Raw genomic sequence first — 25,353 nt, 5'->3', positions numbered from 1 at the left:
TATGGAAAGCACAAGTGTAATTAAGGTCAGATCTTGTGCCTGACTGATGGGGAAGTGACCAGTGTAGTCTAATGTAGGCTATTATAGTGGGTGTACTGTATATTGGCCAGAATCTGCCTTTGGGGGAGGAGGGGGGCATATCATAGTGGGGGGGCCTGGGTGTCCTCCCCCAGGGAAGTTTTACGCATCAACGACTTCATTTCCTGCATTCCGATAAACTTTAATGCACCAATTTACGGTAAAAATACCTTTATTCAGCCTATAGATGTTAAGAAAAAAGCACGGATGACAATTCAAAATTTATTAAAAATATAATGGAAAGTAGCCTATGTTGTTACGTGTCATTGGGCATTTTTAAGTGGGTATAGCCTATACAGAAATCCTGGAGCTTACTATCACGTAGACTACACCACTGGAAGTGATATTGATAGGATAAGCGTTGTGATTTACGTAAAACAGCGTTGACTTTTTTTGCCAGCTTTCCTTCCTGCATTTTCCCTGTAAAACCGTGTTTGTGTTCTTCATATTTATGTAAAATTATAGTTTACTCTTCTTGTTTAAAATATGCGGCTCTGGTAGATGTTTGCAATTGGTCGTGGTGCACAAACACCGCCTCTTTTATGTGAACGCGTGCGCCGCTAGATTGGGAAACCCTGAGATGACTTAACTAGTTGATAACCAGCGTCGTGATACAGCTTATGTGGGACTGCGGTTGTTAGGTTAGGTGAAGCCGGATAACTGAAAGACATCCAGGGCATGTTGATCTTGCTTCGTAGTACAGGCCTCTGATCAGAACTGCCAAACACAAAACTATGACCATACAATCCAATGCCATAAGGCATCATTATTGTAAACGAATGATCAGAAATATTTTTTTACATTCCGATATTCAGTTTAAACATTTTAATGTAACACTTTACACTCTACCAATTTTACACAATTTTCTTGTCACAGTCTGTACACTGCCCGTGAGAACAGTTGTACGGGTTTTACTTTGGCTCTATATGAGCTTTCCAAAGTTTAAAAAAATAACCCTGAGGAGTTGGGGCTTGATATTTAAAATGTATAACAGAAAGCTTGTGTTACAAACTCCAGGTGTGAAGTTTGTAACACTAATTCTCTAACACATTAATACCAAAAATGACTACATATATATGTCACACAGTTCTTGTGTAGGCATGGACATCAACCCGACAATATTGTTCAATATAAACAAAATTTAGAGATAGATAGATAGATAGATAGATAGATAGATAGATAGATAGATAGATAGATAGATAGATAGATAGATAGATAGATAGATAGATAGATAGATAGATAGATAGATAGATAGATAGATAGATAGATAGATTGTGTGTGTGTGTGTGTTCTTACCACTTCTGGAGGCACCCTGGTAGCAAGATCGTGGATGGCCTTTCCAAGGATGCACAAGGAGGAGAGAATGAACAAAACCCCAAGGATTACACATGCTCTGCAGATGGACAGACGGACAGAAAGACAGAGAGCAGAGTGTTGGTAGTTAGCTTCAGTGAGTGGGATCTCTTTGCTAAACCTGTCATGTGGAAGTTATGTAAAGTTGATCCAAAGCAATAACCTAAAGAAGCAGACTCAAAAGCAGTCACAATCTCTCTCAGTTCTTGCTTCTCTCTCTTGCATTTAATTCAAGATCATTTGTAATAATGAAAATAATATTCCTGCTGCAGCAAAGACCCAAACAAAGTAAAAAAACTAAGTTTCCCGACATAAAGAGTTATAAATGATTTAAGGATCATTTGAACAAAAAATTAAAAAGTCAGTCATTAACAACTCCTGTTCACTGTTCAGCCAGTGCACCTTTAAAAATTACATATTATGTGATATGGCATTGTGGTGGTAAGCCTACTGATGCATAAATTCCTTTAAATTACACTTAATATTAAAGTGAATTTCACAGGCTAATGATAGAATTAGCAGCATGACTGTGTCTGGCACAGTGCATGACGTATAATGTTACAGCAGAAACTAACTGACTGAAAAAGACTGAAAGAACATTTATGTCTGATTTGAGTGATAACACATCTTATCTCACAACCACATTTCTCAACACAATCAGTGTTTGGGAGATTTCAGAAGACGGTTTACACTATTTAGGGCACGGTGTGGTACCAGAATAAACAAGGTGCCGGCTTCCATCAGAGCACTTGAGGGTGGCACTTTGTCATGTTTCTTAATTTTTTTTTTCAATATCGGGGATAATGAGGTTGATGTTTTCGGGACGTGAGGCTAGAGGATGCTTGCTCTGGCGGCAATGGAATAAGATACGGTTATTCAACACCTCTTCATTGCTTGATCATTTACAGTCTCACTTCCTCTGACACATCTGCTGGGCCCGAATCACAATATCTGCATCCCATCTATGTCAAACTAGAACAGACATACAGTATCTGACAGGTGTAGCGACATGGTGTGTATTCTTTACTGATTTGGATGAACATTTCCCAGAGAAAAGGTAACTTTTAAAGTATGCATATGTTTGAGAAATGCTTCTCTACAAGACGCACAATTTTAGACTCCAGTTTTAGCTATTATAGGTGTTAAAATATACATGCATTAACAAGAAACTGGTACATCAATACGCCTGCCATGGAACTGCAATTACAGTACCTGCAGATCCCATAGTTAAAAAAATAATGGGGGGAAAGATGGCATAATATTACAAATGGCATGTAAATACAAATAATGCCTAAATACACTCTCCATCCAAGACAATCTTTATCCATTTGCCCCAATCTAATTCAAAATCTGTTATTATTCCCCTATGCCCCTGCCCCTGTCACCCTAGTGTATATGAAATGATTGCTCTCACTCTTGGGGCCCTATTGTAACAATTTAAGTGCACGGTGTGAAGCGCATGGCGCAGGTGCGTTTAGGGCGTGTCCAAATCCACTTTTGCTAGTTTGTCGGCAGAAAAAAGGGTTGTACTTCGTGTTTTCATTAATTCATAGGTGTGTTTTGGGCATAACATGCAATAAACCAATCAGTGTCATCTCCCATTCCCTTTAAAAGCCAGGCGCGTTTGTACTTTGGCGCATTGCTATAATGATGGCAGATTTGCACCGTAATATTTTTATTTGTAATCTTTTGCATGTTTGTGTGCTGCTGCGCTTCCCTGTGTGTGTGTGTGTGTGTGTAACAACCATAGTGTGCACGCGCTGTGCATAAGCCTAGGCACATTTTATTAATAAAATAACAATGATGGGTGGTGATGGCACAGTGGACATGACATGCCTTTGGTGTGGGAGATCTGGGTTCGATTCCCACTGCGATATATCACCAATGTGTCCCTGAGCAAGACACTTAACCCCTAGTTGCTCCAGAGGCGTGCGATCTCCGATATATATAGCAATTGTAAGTCACTTTGGATAAAAGCGTCAGCTAAGTGATATGTAACAAATGACATGACATGTAACAATGAAATGCTGCGCTATTGACTTTAGACCAGGTTTTTGTTGGTCAATGGCGCGATCAATTCCCGCTGCCTCAAGATAGCAATACGCCAAGAATTCACCTGAACACACCTCCCAGTAAGACCAGCACGCACCATGGGTGCAAGGATGGGTGCAGGTGCATATGCTATTTAAACAACGCGGGCGCTGGACGGGAAATTGACAACTGCGCCGGTCTTAAACTAGCAAAGACACTTGCGTCGGGCCTTGTGCTGCGCCGCGTCGGGTGCAAGATAGGGCCCTTGGTGTGTATGTGGATGTCATTTTTTATGCATATGTGGTTTGTTGTTGACTACTGTATAAAAAATATTTTGTGTGTGCTAATGATTTTGTACATCCAGGTGTGTATGTGTGTGTATTAATGGGGGGCAGAGTGGCAGCTCGGTCTTCCATCCTCTGAGCGAAGCAGAGGTGTCATTGTAAGACCTAAGACCAACAAGGCTCTGTGCAACCTGAAAGCCACTTGACAGACTCAGCTGAGCTGCAGCGGGCCTGAAAACTGATGGATTAACAGGCTTATGTTTAGCCCTGATGTACAGTGACCTTGTTCAATTAGGAATATATTGCTCCACTCCCTATCACCCTCGAATGAAGAAATAGAGGTTCTAAAAAGTACGTTACCAGCCCAGCTGGGTATTCCCAACACGACTGAAAGCCTAATAAGACAGAGCCTCACACCCTCAAAAGGTGCAATTAATAAGAAAATTAGCTCACAGTTCCAACATGCCCCTGAACTGCTCTTTCACTCAAAACATGTTTTTTTCTACTGGAAAATATGGAAACACAATGGATTTGGAGTGTGGGCAAGTGCAATGCAGCGCTTCGACCTTGCATAAACACAATTGTTTTTATTCACCTTTTTCGATTTCTCAGCTCTCAGAATCATTCTGCCACGTAGTTTATTTTTCAAAAGAATATCAAGACATATCACACACACATGCATGGAATTAGTGGATTGTAAGGCAAAGGAATGAAGCCCTTCAACAAATTGTAATTGTGACTCTCCACTGTATCCGTACTTTAACTGCTCAATTCAGTAAAATTCTTACACCAAATGAGGGAATGTCTTTGTAAAGAATGGTGTTCGTCCCACCAGTAGAGTTCAGAGACCTGGATAACGTATGTCACGGAGCATTGAATCTGTTGTGGAGGCTCCTGGTGGATCAACACCTTACTCAGCCATTTTATGTTGGTTTCTCCCTTTGTCATCATCTGAATATTTTCCATTCCTCCTCTCTGCCTTTCTGCAGGTACCATTTGGGGCTTTAGGTAGGCTATGATAGCAACACCTGAGAGACAGATTCTCTGCACAGAGTTTAAATTTTTTATCGGTCTAAAAAGGCCAGTTTAGATAAATAACCCCTTTCCCTCTTGCATCCATTCATCCAGCCTCCTTCAACAACTAAATGCTACCTTCAGATCAAACATACTTTCACAGTGTCTTTTCGAGTGAAACCAGCCATTTAAATATCGACTATGATCAAAAAAATACCATCTCTGACATCGGACAGCAACAGAAACCACTGCAAAACTAGATTTAGTTGTTGAATTTGCATCTTTGTAAAAATAAATCAAGTTTAGGAGGAATTTGTAAGAAAGTCAAAGTGAAAAAGAGATGGATGAAAACTGTAAATTAACAGGAACTCTTTCGCTTTAATGCAGGTGGAGAAGAGTAACCCAGATTGCATCACACCACATAGATTCATCATGAATCAAACTTTGACTATACTCAGCAGGTTGTTTGGTACTCACATATACTCTCTGTGTGCGGAGTGCACAGCTGCTGCATTGCTGTAGCGCCAGAGGACAATGACTGATGACAGGACGTCCAGCGTGGCATCAAACTGCAGCAGGAACAGAAACCCAGCAACAGAGGAAAGGGTAGCAAGTTATTACAGTGGTTACATTTAACTTAATGCAATAGCTGAAAAAGGAAAAAAAAGAGCATGTTTCAAAGAGCACATTGATAACTTGTTATACAATTCTAACACTAATACAATACACACACAGAATATTGTGTGTGTATCTATGTATGTATATGTATATATATATATATATATATTTTTTTTTTATTATGACATGTGATAGGTTGTATTATATGATACTGTATCAATGCTGCTGAAACCACCACGCTCAAACGTATCAAATGGGTTGTGGCATATAAGAATCCCGATCTTATCTGTGTTGTAAATTTGCCAGCACGGTAAAGAATATCTCAAATTAAAATCCTGTGTAAAAAATATATTTGTATTGTATATAATGTAACTTAAAAAGCATGTCATGATGTATTGAACTCTAACAAAATAAACAGGCACTTGATATTCTGGGCACTTTAGTTTTATTAAAGCGTGCAGTTCCTGTATGATTCACACCAGAGCAAGCATTCATCGAGACATCTCAAAATCTATTGCATGAGCAAGAGCCTGTTGATGTTTGATCGCCTCAGGGGAATCCCAGTGATAAGCATTATCAACATGATATATGACTTTGTGCTGCGTTAATTGGGTATACTCTCTCAAAGAAGACTAAAGAAAGTCTTATCTGCCCTGAAGCTTTATCATAAAATATGGCATGAGCATTATTTCATTGTTCAAGGCAAATAATGTACCTGTAAACCTGTAAAAATGTCAACTTCCAACATCATAGCAGCTAAAGCTACCGTCCAGCTGCTGTGATCTCACCCCTTTGAGTTGGTCTTCTTACTTTATTAAAAACCTCATAGATAGCCAAGTACTTGCTAATTAAAACCCACATTTTAATAAAGAGATAGCTAGCGCTGCAGATTATGATTTATAATATTCTAATCACATTATGCTAATCACATTTGCCCTCACTGGCCTAGGGTGTGGAGGATTTAATTTTCACTTCAGTCTTAATAAATCTTATTTTTTAAACTAATTACACTTAATCATTGCCTCTAAAGAATAAGTAGTAATATGAACTCTACTTTGGCGGAAAGCTAGCAGACATGTTGAGCAAACAGGCATTCAACCTGAGCTCCATGCCCAGTCCCTCTTCTCTGCCCTGTTACCTTGGAGACAAAAGGGACCAATAACACGTTGGTAACAAGATTCATTAATAAATCAAGCAACTAAAGTTATGCCTATTTGATCAATGCAAATGGAGGGGAGAAGGGAGGCGGAACTCACGGCAAATCCAAAGGCTGATGCGCTGTGTCTCATGAATGATACAGCTGTGGGGGGGGAGGGGAAAAAAAAAAAAGAGAGAGAGAGAGAGAGAGAGAGAGAGAGAGAACAGTTATTACTGATTTAATGGTTTGTATTTTAGTAGTCAGCTTTATGCTGTAGTTATCTGACATTAGTGGTTTCAATACTTTAGCTGAATACAAGGTACTATATTAATGTCACATGTTCCCAGTTGCGTTACTGATTACCTGCACACACATGGCATCATGTATAACAAACGTAACGCGTCTCGTGTGAAGAGTAATAATGCAAAATGAAAAGCAATTACATGATCAATTATTACAGGATTATCAAGTGTTTCTACTTATTTTTATTGCTCCACTCTGATAGAATAACAATCTAGAACATACATTAGATCAAATAAGAAGATCAAGAGAAAACAGTATCAGCACCAGTGTGTATACAAAACAAGCCAGATATACTGTATATAAAGTGGAACGTCGTGGATATAGATTATGTTGAAACAAACCCAATCCGGTAAACATAAGTTTCCCTCAAAACGTAATGAGGATGTCGTTTAGAAGACAGGGTCGGAAGGTTTCCTGAATGGGATACAGGGTAGTGTACATTCATTGAAGCCCTTGTCTCAAACACCTGTGCTTATTTGCCCTTCTGACTGTCCTTGTGTTCCCCTCCCCCCCCGTGTTTTCAGGACAGTCTCGGGGGGACAGCATATCGGCAGTTAAATCACCATGGTAACAGGAGATTCGAAGCTAAGCTGGAAGTTAGTTTGAACTACAGAGCTTTCGTCATCTTTCTCTTTTTCTCAACACTTCATTCTTTGCCTTTTGTCGCCTTCCCACTCTTTTCCTCCAGGCCTCTCAGTTTCTGATTGCCTTTGACACATCTTGTTCTCTCTCTCTCTTTCTTTTCCTCCCTATATATCAGTGTCTCTTGTCACGTCTTGTTGTCTTTTTATTCATTCTGGTTCGAGCTGACTGCCCACAGGCATGGAGTGACGTTGCATTTTGCCAGGCACTCATACATAATTAAACAGATAAGTTTTCACTAATGAAAAAAAAAGAAAATTATTAAAACGCAGCTGTAGTCTGAACTACAATCACAATAGAGAGAAGAAGGCTGAACAGGAGGAAAAAAAAAAATAGAAAAAAAGAAATAATGAGAAGGTGAAAGGAGGAATTAAAGAGTGAAAAGGAGAGGGCAGTCCCAGACAGACCTCTGATACCAGGCAGATGGCATTAGTCAGGCTGGGTGTGTAACATGACTGCCCACACACACTCACACACATATGCTGTCCCCTCTGTCTCGCTCTGTCTTGGAGACTGTCACCCAGGGTCTCTCTCGCTTTTCTTACGCAACCCCTTTCTTCATTGTCTTCTCTCTCACGTACAAACTCTCTCTCACACACACACACACACACACACACACACACACACACACACACACACACACACTCTGAGTGGAATCTCAGGAGCTCCACCAGGCCTCAGACCCATCTGGAGAGTCCACAAACGCAGCCAAATTGAGAGTGTGACTGCTTTGACAATGAATTCAAAAAAACACACAGGGTAAATCGGACAGTTGGGAGAAGTTACGGCACCTAGGTCCCGAGGCTTGAACCCATGTTCTTTTATCACTTTGCTCAGTGTCTATCTTAGCTGGTCAGACTTGCCAACATCATAGCAAGCAATGCTGTGCAACATTGTTCTTTTCCTTGTGAAGGAAATTAGGACAGCTGATCAATACAAGTGAACCCGAGAGCTGAAATCACATGCTAATAAACAGCTTATTAATTATGTCTATCAATACCACCAATGCACCGCGAGACTGTAAAGCATCTCCACTTGTTTGTTCTTTTACATGGGTGTCTGGGTTCCTGCCATTACTCCACTTACATTTCATTAAACTCAGCTCCCTGAAGAAGAACGATAACTTGCAGCAGATATTAGTGCCGTGTAACTGTAATATGTGTAACCAATGAGCCAATTATCATTTACAAGCTGTAACGACGCGATTTATTCACATGGAGGTCGATTTTTACCAAGAGAGGACAGTCCTTGTAAGAATACAAGGGATCGGAGTAAACTGGTCTCCTTGAAATCATTTCATCAGTTATTTCAAGATGGTTCTGATATGATTTGAGATACGTCACATATGCCATGGAGACCACGGGGCCAGACAAGAAGTGTTAAAATATTTAGGAGGACTAACGATTTCAGGAGCATATTTCTTATAGATATTCTAAAAACAAATATGTTTCAGTTCTATAAAAAAGGAAGAAAAAAAGTTTAACTTCACTGTACTTTTGAAATAATTCTGTTCCAATATTCTTGTCTTGCACAATTTGTGTTTTGCAGAGTTCATGTCGCAAAATAAAAGTCCTGAAAACAACTGTAGCTTTTTACAACATTGGCACACAGCCAAGGATCAAGAAACCACGGTATTTCAACACCAACTAATAGCATAAAAGAAAGATTATCTGGATTTTTGATTTGAGCTAATCATATTTGGTTAATCTGCTCTAGAGATCTGCCTTCGACAACCATAATCCCAACCATAATGGGTAGCTTTTAATGCTTAGCGCTTTGATCAGGGGCACTAGATCGCCTTCCATGTTCAGAATTCCCTACTTGTTAGTTGTTAGAGGAGTCAAGCTAGAACTTTCGTAAATTCAAAAAAGGCATAATTTGTGGGGAAAAGGGAAAGATCTCTCTTTTCTCACTCTTTCCAAACTCTAAACAATGAGATTTAAGGATGACGGGTGTGCGTCCAGTGATGTGGTAGGTTATGACATCGATGATAATTAGCTCTTGGATCTAAAAGCCTCTGTGTGTGACCGTCTACATTCCAAGAGAGTCTCTGATAAAGAGTTCAGAGTTGAACTGCTGGCTGAGAAGCACTGATCCATTAACTGTCACGGGTTTAGCCTAGTTTGATGGTTTTCATCCAGGTTAATGCACACCTCAAGAACACATACAACTCCAAGCTATGCCTAATTAAGAGATTTATTATGGGCCGATATCATTTGGTTCCTAATGTTGAGTCAGTCAAATATTTATTTCCTTTACAGAAAGAAATTCCAATCTTCACATGGCTCAAAAATGACTAAACTTGTGACTACAGCGTGCCTTGGATCAGGAAAAAAAAACAAAAAACCGTGTCATCCTTTAAGACTATAAGGTCATGTTTAACATCTTCTCACAATAGGCTACTGTATATAATTAAAATGGATCATAACATCATACAGACTCAACATTACTAGGATATTAGTTGGAGTATAGTGATTTGTGCCAAAAATCAAATAGCTAATGCTGAAACTGTTGTATATTCAGAAATAAGAATAATGACACAACTCTTTAAGCTGCATGTAGGACTAATTGCATGTATTCACTGGAGAAGGGCAAATAATACAGAATAAACTAGTTGAAAATAGAAAATTACATATTTATATATTTAATATACATTTATTTATAATACATCTTTTTTTTTTTACAACTTCTTCTCACTTGAGTGTGAGCATTTTCTCTGAATTTGTCATTAGGCTCGTTCGAGATGAGCCAAGTCTGCACAGAATCGATCACCGGCGATCGCCGCCCAATGCATGCCGGTTAGATTTGCAGTTGCTCTCCACCGACCGCAAGACCCAGGCGGATCCAGGGAATGCTGGGAAATGCCAGCCTCTCAGCTAATTGGTTCAGAATCGACTCAACATGACGTTTTATATAAACTTTTTATTGATTTTGATATGAAGGGATTTTAACTGCCATTTGTCTGATTTAAATACTTATTCTGTACAGAACACCTGTTGTGTGGCTGATGGTTATGTTTAGAAGTCAGAGAGACTAAATCCGTTCAGATTACAGATCATCTAGAGTCTGTTGTTAATTAAAATCAGCAACAGATCGCATCTAGAGCATTTTGACAGCTACTCTGTCATAATTAAAAACAACTGGAGACTGTGTACAAGCGGATATATGGGTCTGATAACATTTTATTAAATCGGACCACAGTGTTTCGGTCACTTCCTCTTCGGCCTGAAGGCTGCTGGAAACGGCAGGAAAACTGTCCGACTTGAGAGCGGATTTTTGTCACCGCCCCACGGCTGCTGCCGCCTGCTCTCGTCCGCTTTACGGGCGAGGCGCAGTTCATCTCGAACGAGCCTATTATATAATAAATGGCTTATCTGACCCTGTGCCTTCAACAGCAACGCAGTGAGTCAGGCGGAACGTTAATTAACACTTTCACTGAGGAAGCACTTGTGCACACATAGCTATGTTTAATACGCATTTACTTACCCGAAGAAACAGATGTCCTCTCTCTGTCTGTGTCATCTAAGTCATTAGTGAAAGCATTTAAGACCCCTCATCTTCATCACCTTGTCTGTCTGCCCTCATTTATACATGTAGTATTAAAAAAGTGTTTGTGTACTGTATGTGGTCATCGGGCCAAGGAGACAATTCTTCTCTTGATTCCATATCGGCTACTAATTTGAAAATGGTGCGTTTTTCTTTGCCCGGCAGTCATTCTTTCTTCCAGTTTCTGCTCTCGAGCTCATTTCGATGTGCCAGTCTGTGCGGTTACCGCCTGCCAGCAAATCGATGCCTCTCTCGTTGAGAGCAGCCACTGCTCGGTGTAACATCCTTTGGGTTGTTAGTTAATCAGGGAGGCGAGCGTGCGTGACCAGTGCTAACAAGACTGGGTAAACAGGAGAGAAGGGGAGAGAGAGAGAGAGAGGTGGAAATGGAGTAGTAGAAGGAGGAAAGAAGAAGAGGGCAGTGGGAGACAAAGAAGATGGAAGAGGAAATACAAAAAGGAGGGAATTCAAAAAGGAGGGGTAATGTGGGAAGTGGAAACTGTAGATTTTAGTAGTCAAATTATTCTGGTGGAGCCCATGATCGTGTGCGTGAGTTTGTCAGATGAGAGTCTGCTAACAACTGGGTTGTAACACCAAAGAGGCATTTACGACACTCTGGCTGATGTTGAGGTACGTTAACATGACCTTTGGTCTCAGGAAGGCCTCAGTTTGAAACGCCTGACTAAATCAATCACCGTTATGAGGTCAGCAACTGTTGTCCTGATAGTCTCGCATTGCCAGACCTTCCTCCACAGCGCTGCGGAGGAAGGTCTGGTTAGTCCACACAGCATTCAGGGATGGGAGAAAAACGTGCTCTGGTTCATTGGCATTTCTTTAAACCAATCACAATCGTCTTGGGCGGTGCACGGAGCAACGGTGCCTCTGCAAAATAGCCTCGGGAAGGAACATGTTTTGGTGGAACGTGTGGACGTTCAAAAGTTGTTTTAGTCGTGCAACAGAAAACTCAGATTGGACAGATGGTCTAGCTAGCTGTCTGGATTTACTCTGCAGAGATCTGAATAGCAGTTAACCATAGTCCTCAGAAATCCACCGGAGTTTAGAATTACAACGCAAAGAAAGCGGAAGGTAACGGACATCCGGCCGAAAATAAGGACACAAGGAATTTCCGGCGGCACCGGACCAATCCCGGAAGTGGAAGGTTGTGGATATAGACTATCCTTCTGATGATGTTGTATACAAGGCAAGCCACTGTAGTACATCAAACCAGATCTCCTCTCCAAGGTGCACGAGTCAAGAAGTTGATTCGTCACATTGACTGGAATTTATTTTAGAAATACTTTTACAGTAAAGAGTAGGAAGAGGAGACGCCGACTAGGAAGAGAGGAGACTGGAAAATGGGAATTGTTGTAATGATTGTTGTGTAATGATTTTGTTGTACCATTGTACTCTTCGTGCCTCTATCACTTCATGTTTAAATGGGTGTTCATGTTATAGTTTATGTTGTGCAAGTTATTGTTAATTTCCTTTTATTTATATGGTATCTGCTTTGGCAATATAAACAATGTCTTGTCATGCCAATAAATCGCTTTAAATTGAAAAATAAATGAAAAGGAAACACTGGAATATAGTGTACTGTGTGTCTAAATAATGCGCTTCTTTGCCTTTGTTGTGTTATAAAACACTAATCCTAACCCTTATAAGCCAATTACACACGCCAGTCTATGGTCGTCAATGGAGGCCATTTTGTCTTACTATTCTATTTATTTTTATTCTATTTTATGTTCCATATAGTCCAATTAGATGTCCTGCCAATACCTGCATAGCCATAGCAATGGTTAAGACTTGGCAGCATTAAAACTCTAATTATCAGTGAGTTATGCAAGAACCGGGGATAGTGCCAACACTTAGCACCCATACTCTCGCTCTCTCTCTCTCGCTCTTCTCAGTGTTCACTTGGCTCCGATTATAAGCGGAAGATAGATCAAGCAGCAGGATCTTATCGGACATTAATTGCAATTACTGCTCTAAATCGGAACTAAAATGTTACTGAATCTATAAATGTGTTAAAGCTTTAGTGCGTAACTTTTATATTAATGAACGTCTGTTACATTCAAGCCATTGCCAAATGAGTTGCTACAAAGCTAATTAAGACTATCAGCTCCACACAACTCTCTCTGTATTTCTCAGTATGGCTAGGTTCGGAAGATTGTGCCGTCCGGTGACTTTCCCACGCAGAAACTCGAGGGAAGATAATGACCTCTTCTGAAGAGTCCATGTTTTTTTAATCCTCCGGGTCCTCCTTGGCTAATAGGCAACTGTGCAAAGGGGAGTGGGAGCGGTGAACGGTCACGTAAGGCTTGCATCATGTGGACGCGCCGACAGTTTTGTTGCCATAGAATTCCTCATGGAGGCGGCAGAAACTATGCATTATACTGTAGCTTTAAACGATAGCTGCCAAAATCCACACTGACAGACTCATGCTTGTGTCTTTCTCCAATTGTCCGCTGACCGGTAGAGTAGATCCAGATGGAAGATTTCCACTCTGGCTGCTTTCCATTCAATGACCCGTCAAAACACCCCTGCTGTTAACCGTATGAAAAAAGAAAATACCATATCAAATCAGTGGAATCATTCGCAGCCAAACGGAAATGTAATTACGTCCTCCTCTCTGTTCCTCAAGGGCAAGAGCTCAATTCAGGGTTGTGAAATTTAATTACATCACAAGGAGCAAAGGAATAATCTGGGAGACGGGGAATTAGAAGGAGAGAGGTGAAGAAAGTGGCAGATGGACAGACAAACGGAGAGCGAGACAGGGAGGCAGTGTGAGTGAGGGGGGAAGCAGAAAGACAGGAAGAGATGAAGAAAGTGAGAGAAAAAAAAAAAGACAGAAAGGAGACCAGAGAGAGGCTGCAGGAGCCACTCTCTGGCTGTCAATCAGTGAATCTCTGAGCCTCCAATCTCATCGAGGTGACTCATCTGTGTTAGTGCCCTGGAAAAAAAAACTCCCAATAGACACATTTATTGAATTTGAGGCAAACCACTTAACGGTCCCAGGATAAAGAAAGCGATTCAAAGTGTTTGAAGTATAGTTGTGTGGTGCAAAAGCAGTTCATTATTTTGTTTTTGCACTGTGGTGATGGCAGAGCTGTTATTTGCACAATGTAATGATGAGAAGGGTATTGGTAGATAGAGGCAAAGGCGGGTAAGGAAAAGGCCAGGGAGAGAATAAAGAGCTGGACAGAAATGGGAAGAAGTTCAAAGTGTGGAGGAAGGAGCAGACAGTGAGGAGAAATGATGCATCATTAAAGCAGGACTAAACAAGATTTTTATGCAAATACACCTGTCAGGGCTGAAATTGTGCAGCAGGGTTGGAATGGAAAAGAACATCCCATTGGCACAAATGTTGACGCGGTTGATAACAAGACTTTATATGAAATTCCTGCCAGACTCACTGCTATGTTTGACTGAAAATGTGCAAGGTGACCTAATGCAGCTTTAAACGTTTTGATCGGTGACTTCAAATGACTCATATTGAATATGAAAACAACATAATGTAAAACTGTTACTGCACTCACCTGTATGCACCTATTCTAAGTCGCTTTGGATAAAATTATCAGCTTAATGAATATAATGTAATCTGGATACAAGAAACTTGAAATGTCTCCTAGAATGTCTACATATACAACTGGTTTGCAACAGCATATACATTTTGAAAGAAAGATTATTCCGGCCGTATTACATTTTCTAACATAATGAGGAAGTTTTGTTTATGAACGTATCGGGCAAGTTGCAAAAACTGACACTGAAAATCTGAGTAAAGTTTTCACTTAACAACATTATTCAACTTTTTTGTGATTATGTTTGAGAACAAAAGCACTTTGGTTAAGTTGAAGGAAAGATTGTGGTCTGGAAAAAAAGACCACAGTGACTTGAAACAAGAGATGCGATGTGCTTATTAACATTTAAATGAAAATCGTGAACTTTACCAAACCTTAGCTAAAGTGATTTTGTTGCCTAAACCTAACCACAGGCGAGAGTCCTGCTTTGTACGCCCCCAATCAACCACTCCCTGTGACTCTGTTGTGGTTCAGCCACTACGTTTTTGCACTACAACGTAATTAAGAAAACAATTTCATTATATTTAAATGTCATTTCTAGGATATTTCTAAGGGTAAATACAGATATTGTCTGGACAAACCTATTACCAAATGCATGTGTGCTAAATTGCCGGTTGCCCTCCACTGAGGCAGGGAGTTAAAACAAAGGCCCTCAGGATGTTGCTTCCTCATCAATTAGTGCCTCTAAATGGGCATGCACTCCCCCTGACACACACACACACACACACACACACCGCTGCAAACTCACATCTGTCCATGCAAATACTATGGCATAACCCCCCCCCCCTTGCCTCCTCAGCAGACACATCAGAGATGGCTGCGGCCGTTTGCTGCAAAATATTGTGTTTAATAATTCAGGACCTACTGCTCAGCACGGCTCAGCTCTACACCGCATTCTGGCTGAGCTCACCCTGCGGAAACCCCTACTGGGATGCTTCCTCTCTCCATTCCTCCCCCTCCTCTTCCTCCTTCCTCCTCTTTAACCTCCCTTCTTTTCCGTCCTCCTTCCCCTCTCCGTCCCCCTGTGGATGGCCCTCTTGGTCCCTTCTGTCCCTGTGTGTCTTTTAAAAGAGAAATCATTCCCTTTTTTTCGGTCCTCTGCTGCAGTTGTCTTCATCCTCCCACTTCTGTTTTGCCGTTAATCATCCTTCCTCTCTTTGCTCTTTCCTACCCCTTTTTTCCCTACATTTTGCTCTTTTATCCGTCTTATCCATTTCAGCCCCTCTCTCATCTCCTTTCCTACATTAACACCCCTGTATTCCTAAACCTCCCTGGCCGTGGTACCTACCTCCTGGGCTCCCTCTCCCCTCACAGTAGCCCAGCAGTATTGATCTGTAGCAGGGCAGAAGTGCAGTGGATGGGCACAGCGAGGGAGGTGCTATCTGCATACGGCTTGGCACTGGGGTTTGTGTGGAGATTAAGCTAGGACAAGCACGCGGCTGATTGAACTAATGCTTCCTAGACACCTGCAGGTTTTAAAGAGCTTCATTCTGGAAACGTTTTACCAGCTTAACAAACGTCCAGTGGTGTTTAAGGATTTTCCAAAAAAGGAGTCGTCTATCCTGCTCCAATATCAACCGAGAAGTGTCATTGTTTGCATTGTAAACTTGACACGCACAGTATGTGTTGGGTGAAGTGATAATAAGATACAAGACTTTCAACATAATGCTTCAGAATTGGGCAAGAATTATAGTTCAGCAAAACCCAACAGAGTCATAAATGACATTTCCACTGACTATTCATTTTCTGTTAATGTCCTCACAGCAGGGAGAAGGATGCAGTTAGCTGAAGGACATCTTGTGGCAACGAATGTGACAGTATTACGAGGGAATTCATTAGCGGCACACAAAATATCCTCCCAAGGTCTCCGCCACTGTGGTCGTGCTCCGCTACATCACTGTGACAGCCAGAGCTGTACTTCGGTGGAGCGCAGATATTAGTTTCTCTCAGAATTTGATGAGTGTATCGTGTGACCGGATGATTTGTCTAAAAGATACTCTTACATAAATGACTGTGGTTTATTGTAGCTGGTTTGAGTAGTAGTTTACACACTAGGATCCAGGCTTTTAGTTCAATGGCAGAACAAAGAAAGGCAGTGGCTTCATACATCAAGAGTTTTAATTGTCCTACTTGCCCTAACTTTTACATTTGTCTTATTTAAAAGCAGATTTCACAAAGAGGATAAATGTTCCATCTAAATAATCCCAAAATATAAAGCTAAAATACCCTCAGCAGGGCTGTGCATTGTCTTAGCTGCACGAAATAGAAGTCTTCTGGTTACAATATAACAAACATCTAATTGAATCCCTGTGGAACATACTCCAATTCTACTCCATGTGCAAATGCAATGTGCAGTTATGGCTTCAACAATATCATAGAAGAATTAGCTGGTTCAATTTAATTTGTATAGATGCCATTCAATTGGAAAATGTAACTTCCAAGCTGTAGTAAAGAAAAGCTGGCACAAAGACTCATTCTTAATACTAAGACCTCTCAGATCTCAAACACCTGCAGCAGTCATCCTAAATGATGCAATTTCATTGAGGAAGATTTTCTACCTAAATCACGCCAAGACATTTTGTTTGAAATGTTGTCTTAAATCATTGCTTTTTATTCTAAGACAAAAGGCTTTCAAATACTTATAAAATGTTTTCTCTACCCATTCCAAATCAGTGTGTCAATGTGCTTCAAAAGATACAATCTCTCACTAAAAGGCACTTGTTAGAGCCCAGGCCTCTGCCAACACTGAGCTAGTTTCCAACTGGCAAAACTGCACCTTACAGAATGGTTCTTTTCTTATTGTTTGTATTTTTGATGCCAATTTGGCCATTCTTTGCTGCAGCTGGACCACGTGAGGGCAGTAATTGTGGAAACTCTCTAAATCCAACCAAATGGTCCTTGGAAAAAGAGTTACGTGACAGCTAGATGAATGAGAAGCTGTAGAGGTGCTCAGAATCTGCTGATTCGGATTGTGTGATGATGGCATTTAAAGCTTCAGAACAAGTAGAATTGGAGTTAAGATTGTTTTGTCAACTAGCCTAGCACTTAATTACACTACTAGCTGAATCAGACTCAAAACTTGTACACACCAGATTCATAGCTATACAGTATAGCAGCACTTCAGCAGCACACTATCAGCAGTCTTCCATCTGTGTTTGCAGTGGATCTGTCATGCAGCGAGAGATGTTCACATCCCAATAAAACAATCCCTGTAGTTAAAGCATTGAAAACTAGGTTTACAATGGTTGCAATTAAGTGCGTACACGTTGAGTAGGGTGAAAGTTTCTGGTTTAGACCATAGACTTAATATTAATGGACAAAGCATCCAGTTTGGCGAAGTGCTGCAAATGTGGAAAGGCCTTAAACCTGCATTCTATCTGAATTCCAGCAGGGGGCGACACGTGCGGTTGCAAAAGGAGGTCGGTTTCTGTAGAAGTCTATGAGAAACAGAACCCCACCTCTCACTTGATTTATTACCTCAGTAAACCTTTTCATAAGGAGTTTATGGTCTCAATCGCTAGTTTTAAGTCTTCTGCAACACAGAATGATGTTCATTTTTTTTATTGTTGTCTAGTTGATTTCAAAAATTGACGATAAAGCAGGGGGTGTTTTAGGGCGTGGCTTTGATGTGATTGACAGTTCACGGCCTGTCTTATATGTAATATAACTATGGGACAAAGATATATTTAAAACCTAGCGAAGCTAAATATTACCTCGAATTATGTAGGCTAACTTTCAGCAGCAGTTGCATCCAGATCACCAGTGAAAGTGTGTAACGTAGAGTGTAAGCAGTGTTGCCAACTCTCAGCTAACGTCACAGACAGATAGCGCCCAGCGGTCTATAGGTGACATCACACATGCTCTGTCAACTAATATTAACAGTCCATGGTTTAGACAAATTAATTGATTGAAATTGAAGCCATTCTGTTCCCTCAGACTCATGCAATGCAGCCGAAACATGTCTGGTGTAGACATTGTGTTACAATACTCTCTTTTACTACTTATTTATGCTTTTAGTTGCATCAGGCATTATTATCTAACTAATAAACATTTAGGTGAAAATCCTTCTCATTGACTGCAGCTGAATTCTGTTTACCTTTTCATCCCCCCTCCCACCATTTCCTTTTTACAGCGCTCCAAAAAAAGTATGAAAACCTATACAACCAATTTTACATTATTACATTGTCAGCCCTTCACTTCCCCATTTAATTATAACAAACAAGTGTGCAGTATCGCACACAGGATAGTGTCGCGAGCTCTTCCTCTGGGTCCAACACAGCCCCGGCTGGCAGGAGCATTACAAAAGAAATCTCCCCACTGTTTACGGTTTACCTAATTTATGTACTTTGATACGTTTCAAGACTTCCAGCATTTACTGGCTGGAACACAGTGAGCCATAATTAGCAGAAATCATGCAGATTCATTATCCCAAAGTAGACAGCTGCTGCGGTTAACTCTGACCAATATGAAGTGTTTAAGCCGTTTCACTGAGGTGTGGGTGGAACTACTGCTGCCTAACTGTTCTGACCTGTCAGCACCAGATTGGCTACTGACACGCAAACTACAGATATACAGTCTTCACTACAGAAGGTCCACACAGGTCTGTGGAGACCAAATGAACAGGCACATGAACACACACACACACACACACACACACACACACACACACACACACACACACACACACACACACACACACACACACACACACACACACACACACACACACACACACACACACACACACACACACACCTACCTCCTGGGACTCGTGACATAATATTTAGCTTATGACAGAATGGATTTCCCTAAGGCTGACTGTTTTAGCCCTGCAGTGAGGAGTTCTGCGAGACACCCGAGTCACTACACTACCTCTCTCTTTCTCTGTCTTTTTATCTTTAATAATCTTATATATGCCTGAGGTGTATTGTCATCCTATTTTATCTGATCATTCTATAATTTGTATTTAGGCCATATCTGAACTATATGTAGCTAGAAGTGATGAACTTTACTCTACTTTTGGGGGATACTTCTATAGGAAAAGGGCCACAGGAACTGGCCAAAGAACACATCTGGCATGCATTATCAATGGGCCCCCAGGATGTTGAGATAAGACCAGTTGGCTTGTAGCCATTGGTCAGTTATCATCCCACCCTAAGTTATGAAGAATAGATATACCATGTTCAAACAAAGAAAAGGCAGAGTGACTTTGGAGAATCTGGGTAGCTGTCGCTCTCCGAGCTCTGCAGGGCTTGTAAATTGATGCTGAATTCCTTTGAAGTAAATAAACTTTTATAATCAAGAAACAGTGTCGGCAGATTCCTCTCCACACAGCAACGCACCATCGTTACCATATAAACCACATGCCCTTGAGCTACAGTAATTCAGCAGCATCTCTTTGTATCACTATCTGTCAATTTTCCACATCACCTCAGCCGGAGAGCATTTTTTTTTATATGCTGCAGAAACTGCATATGCATTTCCTGGTTAAAATGAAAAGGCTGAACAGTTCCCAACTTGGCGGAAAAAAAAGGCAAATGGCAAGTCCAGATCACTTTTAGTATTACAGAAATACAGCAAAAATGTTTAGGTAAATGTTATGCAGCCAGATTGTTTATCCAGTAGCTTTTCCTGTTAGGGAAGTTAACATTTTGATCTTGTAAGATGATGCTTGTTGCCTGCAGTCTCAGTCAAGCTAGCTAAATTCAATCAAAAGAGTTTTAGTCTCACTTTTAGTTCATCAAAATGCTCATACAGGGCTTGGTTTACATTCAATGCATTGTTTGGCAGGTTACATGGAGCGCACACACACTTGTGATGTCAAACTTTACAATTTCTATTTCAGATTATATTTCTCTTATATTTGTCATTTCGAGGAGCTAGTATGTGAAATAATGGGGAGAATTCCCATACCGACTCATAAACAAGTATTCAACCTTATCTTCAGAACATCACCTTGACAGTTTTTTCCCTGAAATACTCTGACACAAACTCTTAAAGCCTGCCATTTCAACTTCAACTTATCCCTATGGAAATTTGGTTAGCAGACAGGCATTAAATACATGGGCCACAGGAATACACTGAACCATACAACTAACGTACATTAAAGTTAAGACAGCAGTATTAAAATGCATTTGTAATTGTATCCAGTTAGTTACACAAAACAATTCAAATTTCTGCAGTTGAAATACCCAATCTGCACTTTTGTCTCCATGTAAGTGTATTCAGTATGTAGGTATCTTTCTCTATCTCTGAAGTACTGATTCAGATATAACTCGAGTGAGGATTTATTTTCACCATATAGAAATATAAGGGAAAGTGAGGCGTGTTTTTACACATCTGATTTTTACATCGTTATAGCTGTGCATCTTCGTATGTATGAATGTGACATGCTGTGCATATGTGTGAAGTATATAAAGATGAGGGAGTGAGGCAGACAGTGTTTTGTTTGTGAAAGCTTCAGTCATAACTAAATGACCACATCACATTTCCCCCACAGTTTAATAATGAGCTCTGTGGAGAAGCTCTGTGTTCCACATAATCAAATCGAGTTACGCAGACAGAGAGAGGTGCCCGAGACACATACATAATTGGGCAGACAATAGTACACACACATACACATGATGTAGGCTACTATAAGTGGGAAGTACAAGGATTAGTTCAGCTGTCAAACACCAATTACTGCGATGTTTTGTTATAAAACGGCATGAGTTGAAATAAATATAGTTAGCCGGACATCCCTCTTTTTCGGCTGGATGTCCGTCACCTTCCGCTTTCTTTGTGTCGGCATTCTAAACTCCGGTGGATTTCTGAGGACTATGGTTAACTGCTCGTCAGATCTCTGCAGGGTAAATCCAGACAGCTAGCTAGACTATCTGTCCAATCTGAGTTTTCTGTTGCATGACTTAAACAACATTTGAACGTACACGTTTCACCAAAACAAGTTCCTTCCCGAGGCCATTTTGCAGAGGCACGGTCATTGGGTGCTTAGCGTCACCCAAGACGATTGTGCCAATAAAGCAGAGCATGTTTCTCTCCTATCCCGGAATGCTGTGTGGACTAGCCAGACCCTCCTCTGCAGCGCTGTGGAGGAAGGTCTGGCAATGCGAGACTACAGATGGGCAAATTCTCAGCGGCTCAACACGTCCTCCATACATACGACACATAGGTTGTTTGTTCTTACCCTGTAATACGTTTCATAAACAGTGCCCTAACATACAAGACACGGGAGCGTTTTCTGTCCTCATACCTAAACGTAACGGTTTCTGTTTATAAACACCGTTAACGTTGTGAAATGGTCGAAGTTTAGTTGGGTTTAGGCACAAAAAGTACTTGGTTATATTTAGGCAACGCAACTACTTAGTTAACAAAAATGATTGTGGTTAGTGGGTTAGTGTTAAAATTAGTACATTTGTTGCGTCACTTCTGTGCATACGCACATGACGCAAGTATGCACGCGACATAAAACGTGCCATTGCTTTTTTCAGCGGAAGTTTCCCACCCAGTTTCCTGGGTGAAAGTCCTGTGTTTGTATGACCCATGCACCACCCTTCCCACCCACGGACTTTCTCGGTCTTAATACCACATTATATGACTTCCTATTTTGCTCCAGTCATTATTACTTTGGCCACTAGAGGACACGGCCTATGCACTCACACCTTAACCTAGACCAACTTTGGTAGAAGTGAACAAAAACACCTGCACCACCTTTACACTGCATCATTTTTAAAATCTGCATTATACCATTTTCCAAACTTTTCTACAGTGCACCACAGTTTCATTATTATGTAAAAGTTGAGGCTAAAGCAATAATGGGTTGGATACTGACATTTAACATTCAGAGCCCTAAAGGATTTTTGACAACCTCTGGTCCGTCTGGTTTTATTTTCTAAAAAAGCTTGTAAAACATCAACCCTGTTGTACACAGTCAATCTACAGTATGAAAAACTGGGCTATTCGAATATTTGTGCTGTAGTGAGGTCACTTGAATGTTAAAAAAGGTTGTAGGACCTTAAAGACAAATAATTAAAACGGGACATGAATCTCACAAATATGTATTGATATCACAAACAGCAATAAGAGCTCAGCACTTCTCATATGTCTTGGGAGTCAAACTGTGAAGAAATAAACATAACTTTGACAAAATAGCTAAATTTTTTCAAAAAAAGTCCAGACGCTTTTGCCCTTATGACATTCACTTATGCTAATACTCAAAATAATTATTTCTTCTTGTGACGGACCTGCCTTCCATTGGTTGACAAAATGTCAAACTCTCGCAATCACGGGGAATTTCAAGATGGACGCTAGCATCGAAGCTAGCGGCAGCAATGACCGAAAGTGATAAATTATGGACATCAAGTGGATAAATCTTGGATGTAAGAGTTTGGATTTATTGCTCTGGATAGAAAACCTCCTGCAAGGGCTTCAAAGACACCAAAGACACCACCGTGACGGCCCGAGTGTTAGCTTTTAGCTGCAAAAGACAATAGGTCTCGGTTATCGCTATAAAATGATTAAAATCTAAATAAGAGATGCCGTTTTTCCTCGTATACGATAGGCTCAGTTTCAGAGGGTTTTAGTGTCAAAAAGTTAAGCACTAAAGCTTTAAACAAATTTAAAGTAAACATAACTTGGATAAAGAATAGGGTGTGGAAGTCAGCAATAATGACCTCCATGCACTGCTTTCAACAATGAATGCAAAGCCAAAATGGGGTCATTGTGGTGCCAAAATAAAATATGAACAAAAACAAATGTAGGCTGGCTCTATCAAACATTTCACTAGCACATCCGTTTATTGCTTTTAGCAATAAAAAGCAACACTTGTATATGTGAGTTACAGTTGGCGCTATGTGCCAAAATGAGAAGAAGGGAAAATGCAGGGTAGATGCCAGCTAGGAAATGTGTGAGAAAGTGAGATAATGGCCCAGCTTCCATAGTTTAAAGGGTTCATGGCTACATCAGCCATTTACAACTTTCTGTATTCAACTATGTCAGCCCACTAGACACAGTGGGAGGGATGTTATAAAAGTTCTAGTTAAGATTTTTTTTTTTAGGCTAGGCAGCATCTGCCGCTGGAGCTGCTGACCCTGAATAAGTGGTTGCAAATGAGACAAGATATCAACCAATGTCCAAAAAAAGTCTGCGGTCTCCCTTTACAAAGTAATAGCATACTATATTCTCATTTCTAAAGACATTTGTATCACCCAGCAACAAAGATAAGTGGTGGCAAGTATTCAGAGCATGATTTGTGCTATTAAATGTCAGTAGACACAGATTAATGTTTGCTCCTATATTAAGTTGCTCATAACCAATTATTGTAGTGATAATTAAATGATTTCAATAAAAGCAAATACACTGGAGCATGCTTAAAACCAACTTTTTCTTTATATGGATGGGTATGGATTAGTTGGATCAAACAAAATATGGCCAATCCATACAGACCAATATAATCTGTTGCCTGTCTTTTGCTCTTACTCTCCCAAGATGCAAGATGCTAGTAATAGAAATTGACAGCACTAAATCAAAATAGATGGAAATAGTTGCTGGTCCTGACTCAAACCTCATTCATTTTTAAGCAAGATGTACAAAACAGCGTATTGAGTGCAGAGTTGTTTGAATGAGTGAAACTGGGCTGCAGCTACTCCACATGAATGTGGGTTAGCGCGCAGTGAACAAGATTCTTCAAACAGAGCTATAAAAAAATCACTGTTGAATACATTTCTCAAAGCAAGAGGCCATTCTGACAAAGTGATATGTAGAGTGTTTCAAAATCGATGTTTGAATGTAAACAGATGCTCAGTAAGGACTGTGATGGGAGATGACTCTGAATCCGCTTCATGAAAAGGGAGCATGGTAGGATTGTAGAAGACTTTTGTCATAACACGATCATAATGTGACACCTTCCTTGCTATATTCTGTAGCTTGATGTTATGTTCTATGTTTGTGTTTTGATTTAACTACAGTTTCACCTCACTGAATCTCCTCAGCTACCAATCGCTACTGAGTCCAATAATACATCACACAGTGTTGTCAACTAAGAAGCCCATCAGCGCCTTCTGTGCTCGTGTTACCACAGTGAATGATGATTAAACAGGAGGCCCGTTGCCATGACAGGACTGCTTGTCACAGTGTGCATCCAGAAACTCCAGATCTGCCGCTTTTCAAAGGATGTGTTACCAGAAAAAAAACATACATAAATACAAACACAAATCATAACTGATTTGAAGAGGCACCTAGAAACACTGTTTACCTCCGTATATTATCATCTACTGACATAATAAGTACTATGTTTCAATATCAGGAGATGTGGCTTTGGTAACAAGTCTAACAGGCATACTTTGTCAATGATGGTTTACTGGCCATTACTGGCCTTAAACTAGCTGTAGAATACTATTGTGCTATAGATGGGAAACAAGTTTTTCCCCTGTGAATGGAATGTTAATTTTTCTCTAGGATATTATGTGTGGACTCCTATTAACTCCTATTATTTGCGGAGGGAATACACCATGACGTCCAGCGAAGATTAGAATTTTGATGAAATGTAATGGTCTGATAAGCTTCACAGCTGTAGCTTGTTTTTACCTAACAGCATTGTTAGCACACTTCTAACGCTAAATAAATAAATAAATAAACCAGAAAAGTATTTCATCAGAACCTTTTATACTTATTACAATCTTGAGCGAGTGATCCGCTGAGGTGTTTTCTTGTCTCTTCAAAAACCTGTCGCCATGTAACGGGGATAAGCTTGTTGTTTACAAGTCTGGAAGGAT

General features: G+C 40.4%; 1 protein-coding gene across 3 annotated transcripts in view; it reads right to left on the bottom strand.

Moving 5' to 3' along the window:
* Positions 1 to 25,353, bottom strand: part of tmem163a (transmembrane protein 163a) — a 79,810-nt gene that overhangs the window by 15,693 nt on the left and 38,764 nt on the right. For all 3 annotated transcript variants that reach the window (XM_039817533.1, XM_039817532.1, XM_039817534.1), the window contains exons 3-5: positions 6,635 to 6,678; positions 5,238 to 5,329; positions 1,375 to 1,471 (exon numbers count right to left, since the gene is read on the bottom strand). In XM_039817533.1, coding sequence (XP_039673467.1) covers positions 1,375 to 1,471; positions 5,238 to 5,329; positions 6,635 to 6,678 — 233 coding nt within the window. The remainder of the gene's footprint in view (positions 1 to 1,374; positions 1,472 to 5,237; positions 5,330 to 6,634; positions 6,679 to 25,353) is intronic.

Source organism: Perca fluviatilis, chromosome 12 (genome assembly GCF_010015445.1).
Source record: "Perca fluviatilis chromosome 12, GENO_Pfluv_1.0, whole genome shotgun sequence".
NCBI lineage: Eukaryota > Metazoa > Chordata > Actinopteri > Perciformes > Percidae > Perca > Perca fluviatilis.
The sequence above is the reverse complement of the archived record's forward strand: the minus strand, read 5'-3'. Positions and strand labels throughout refer to the sequence as shown.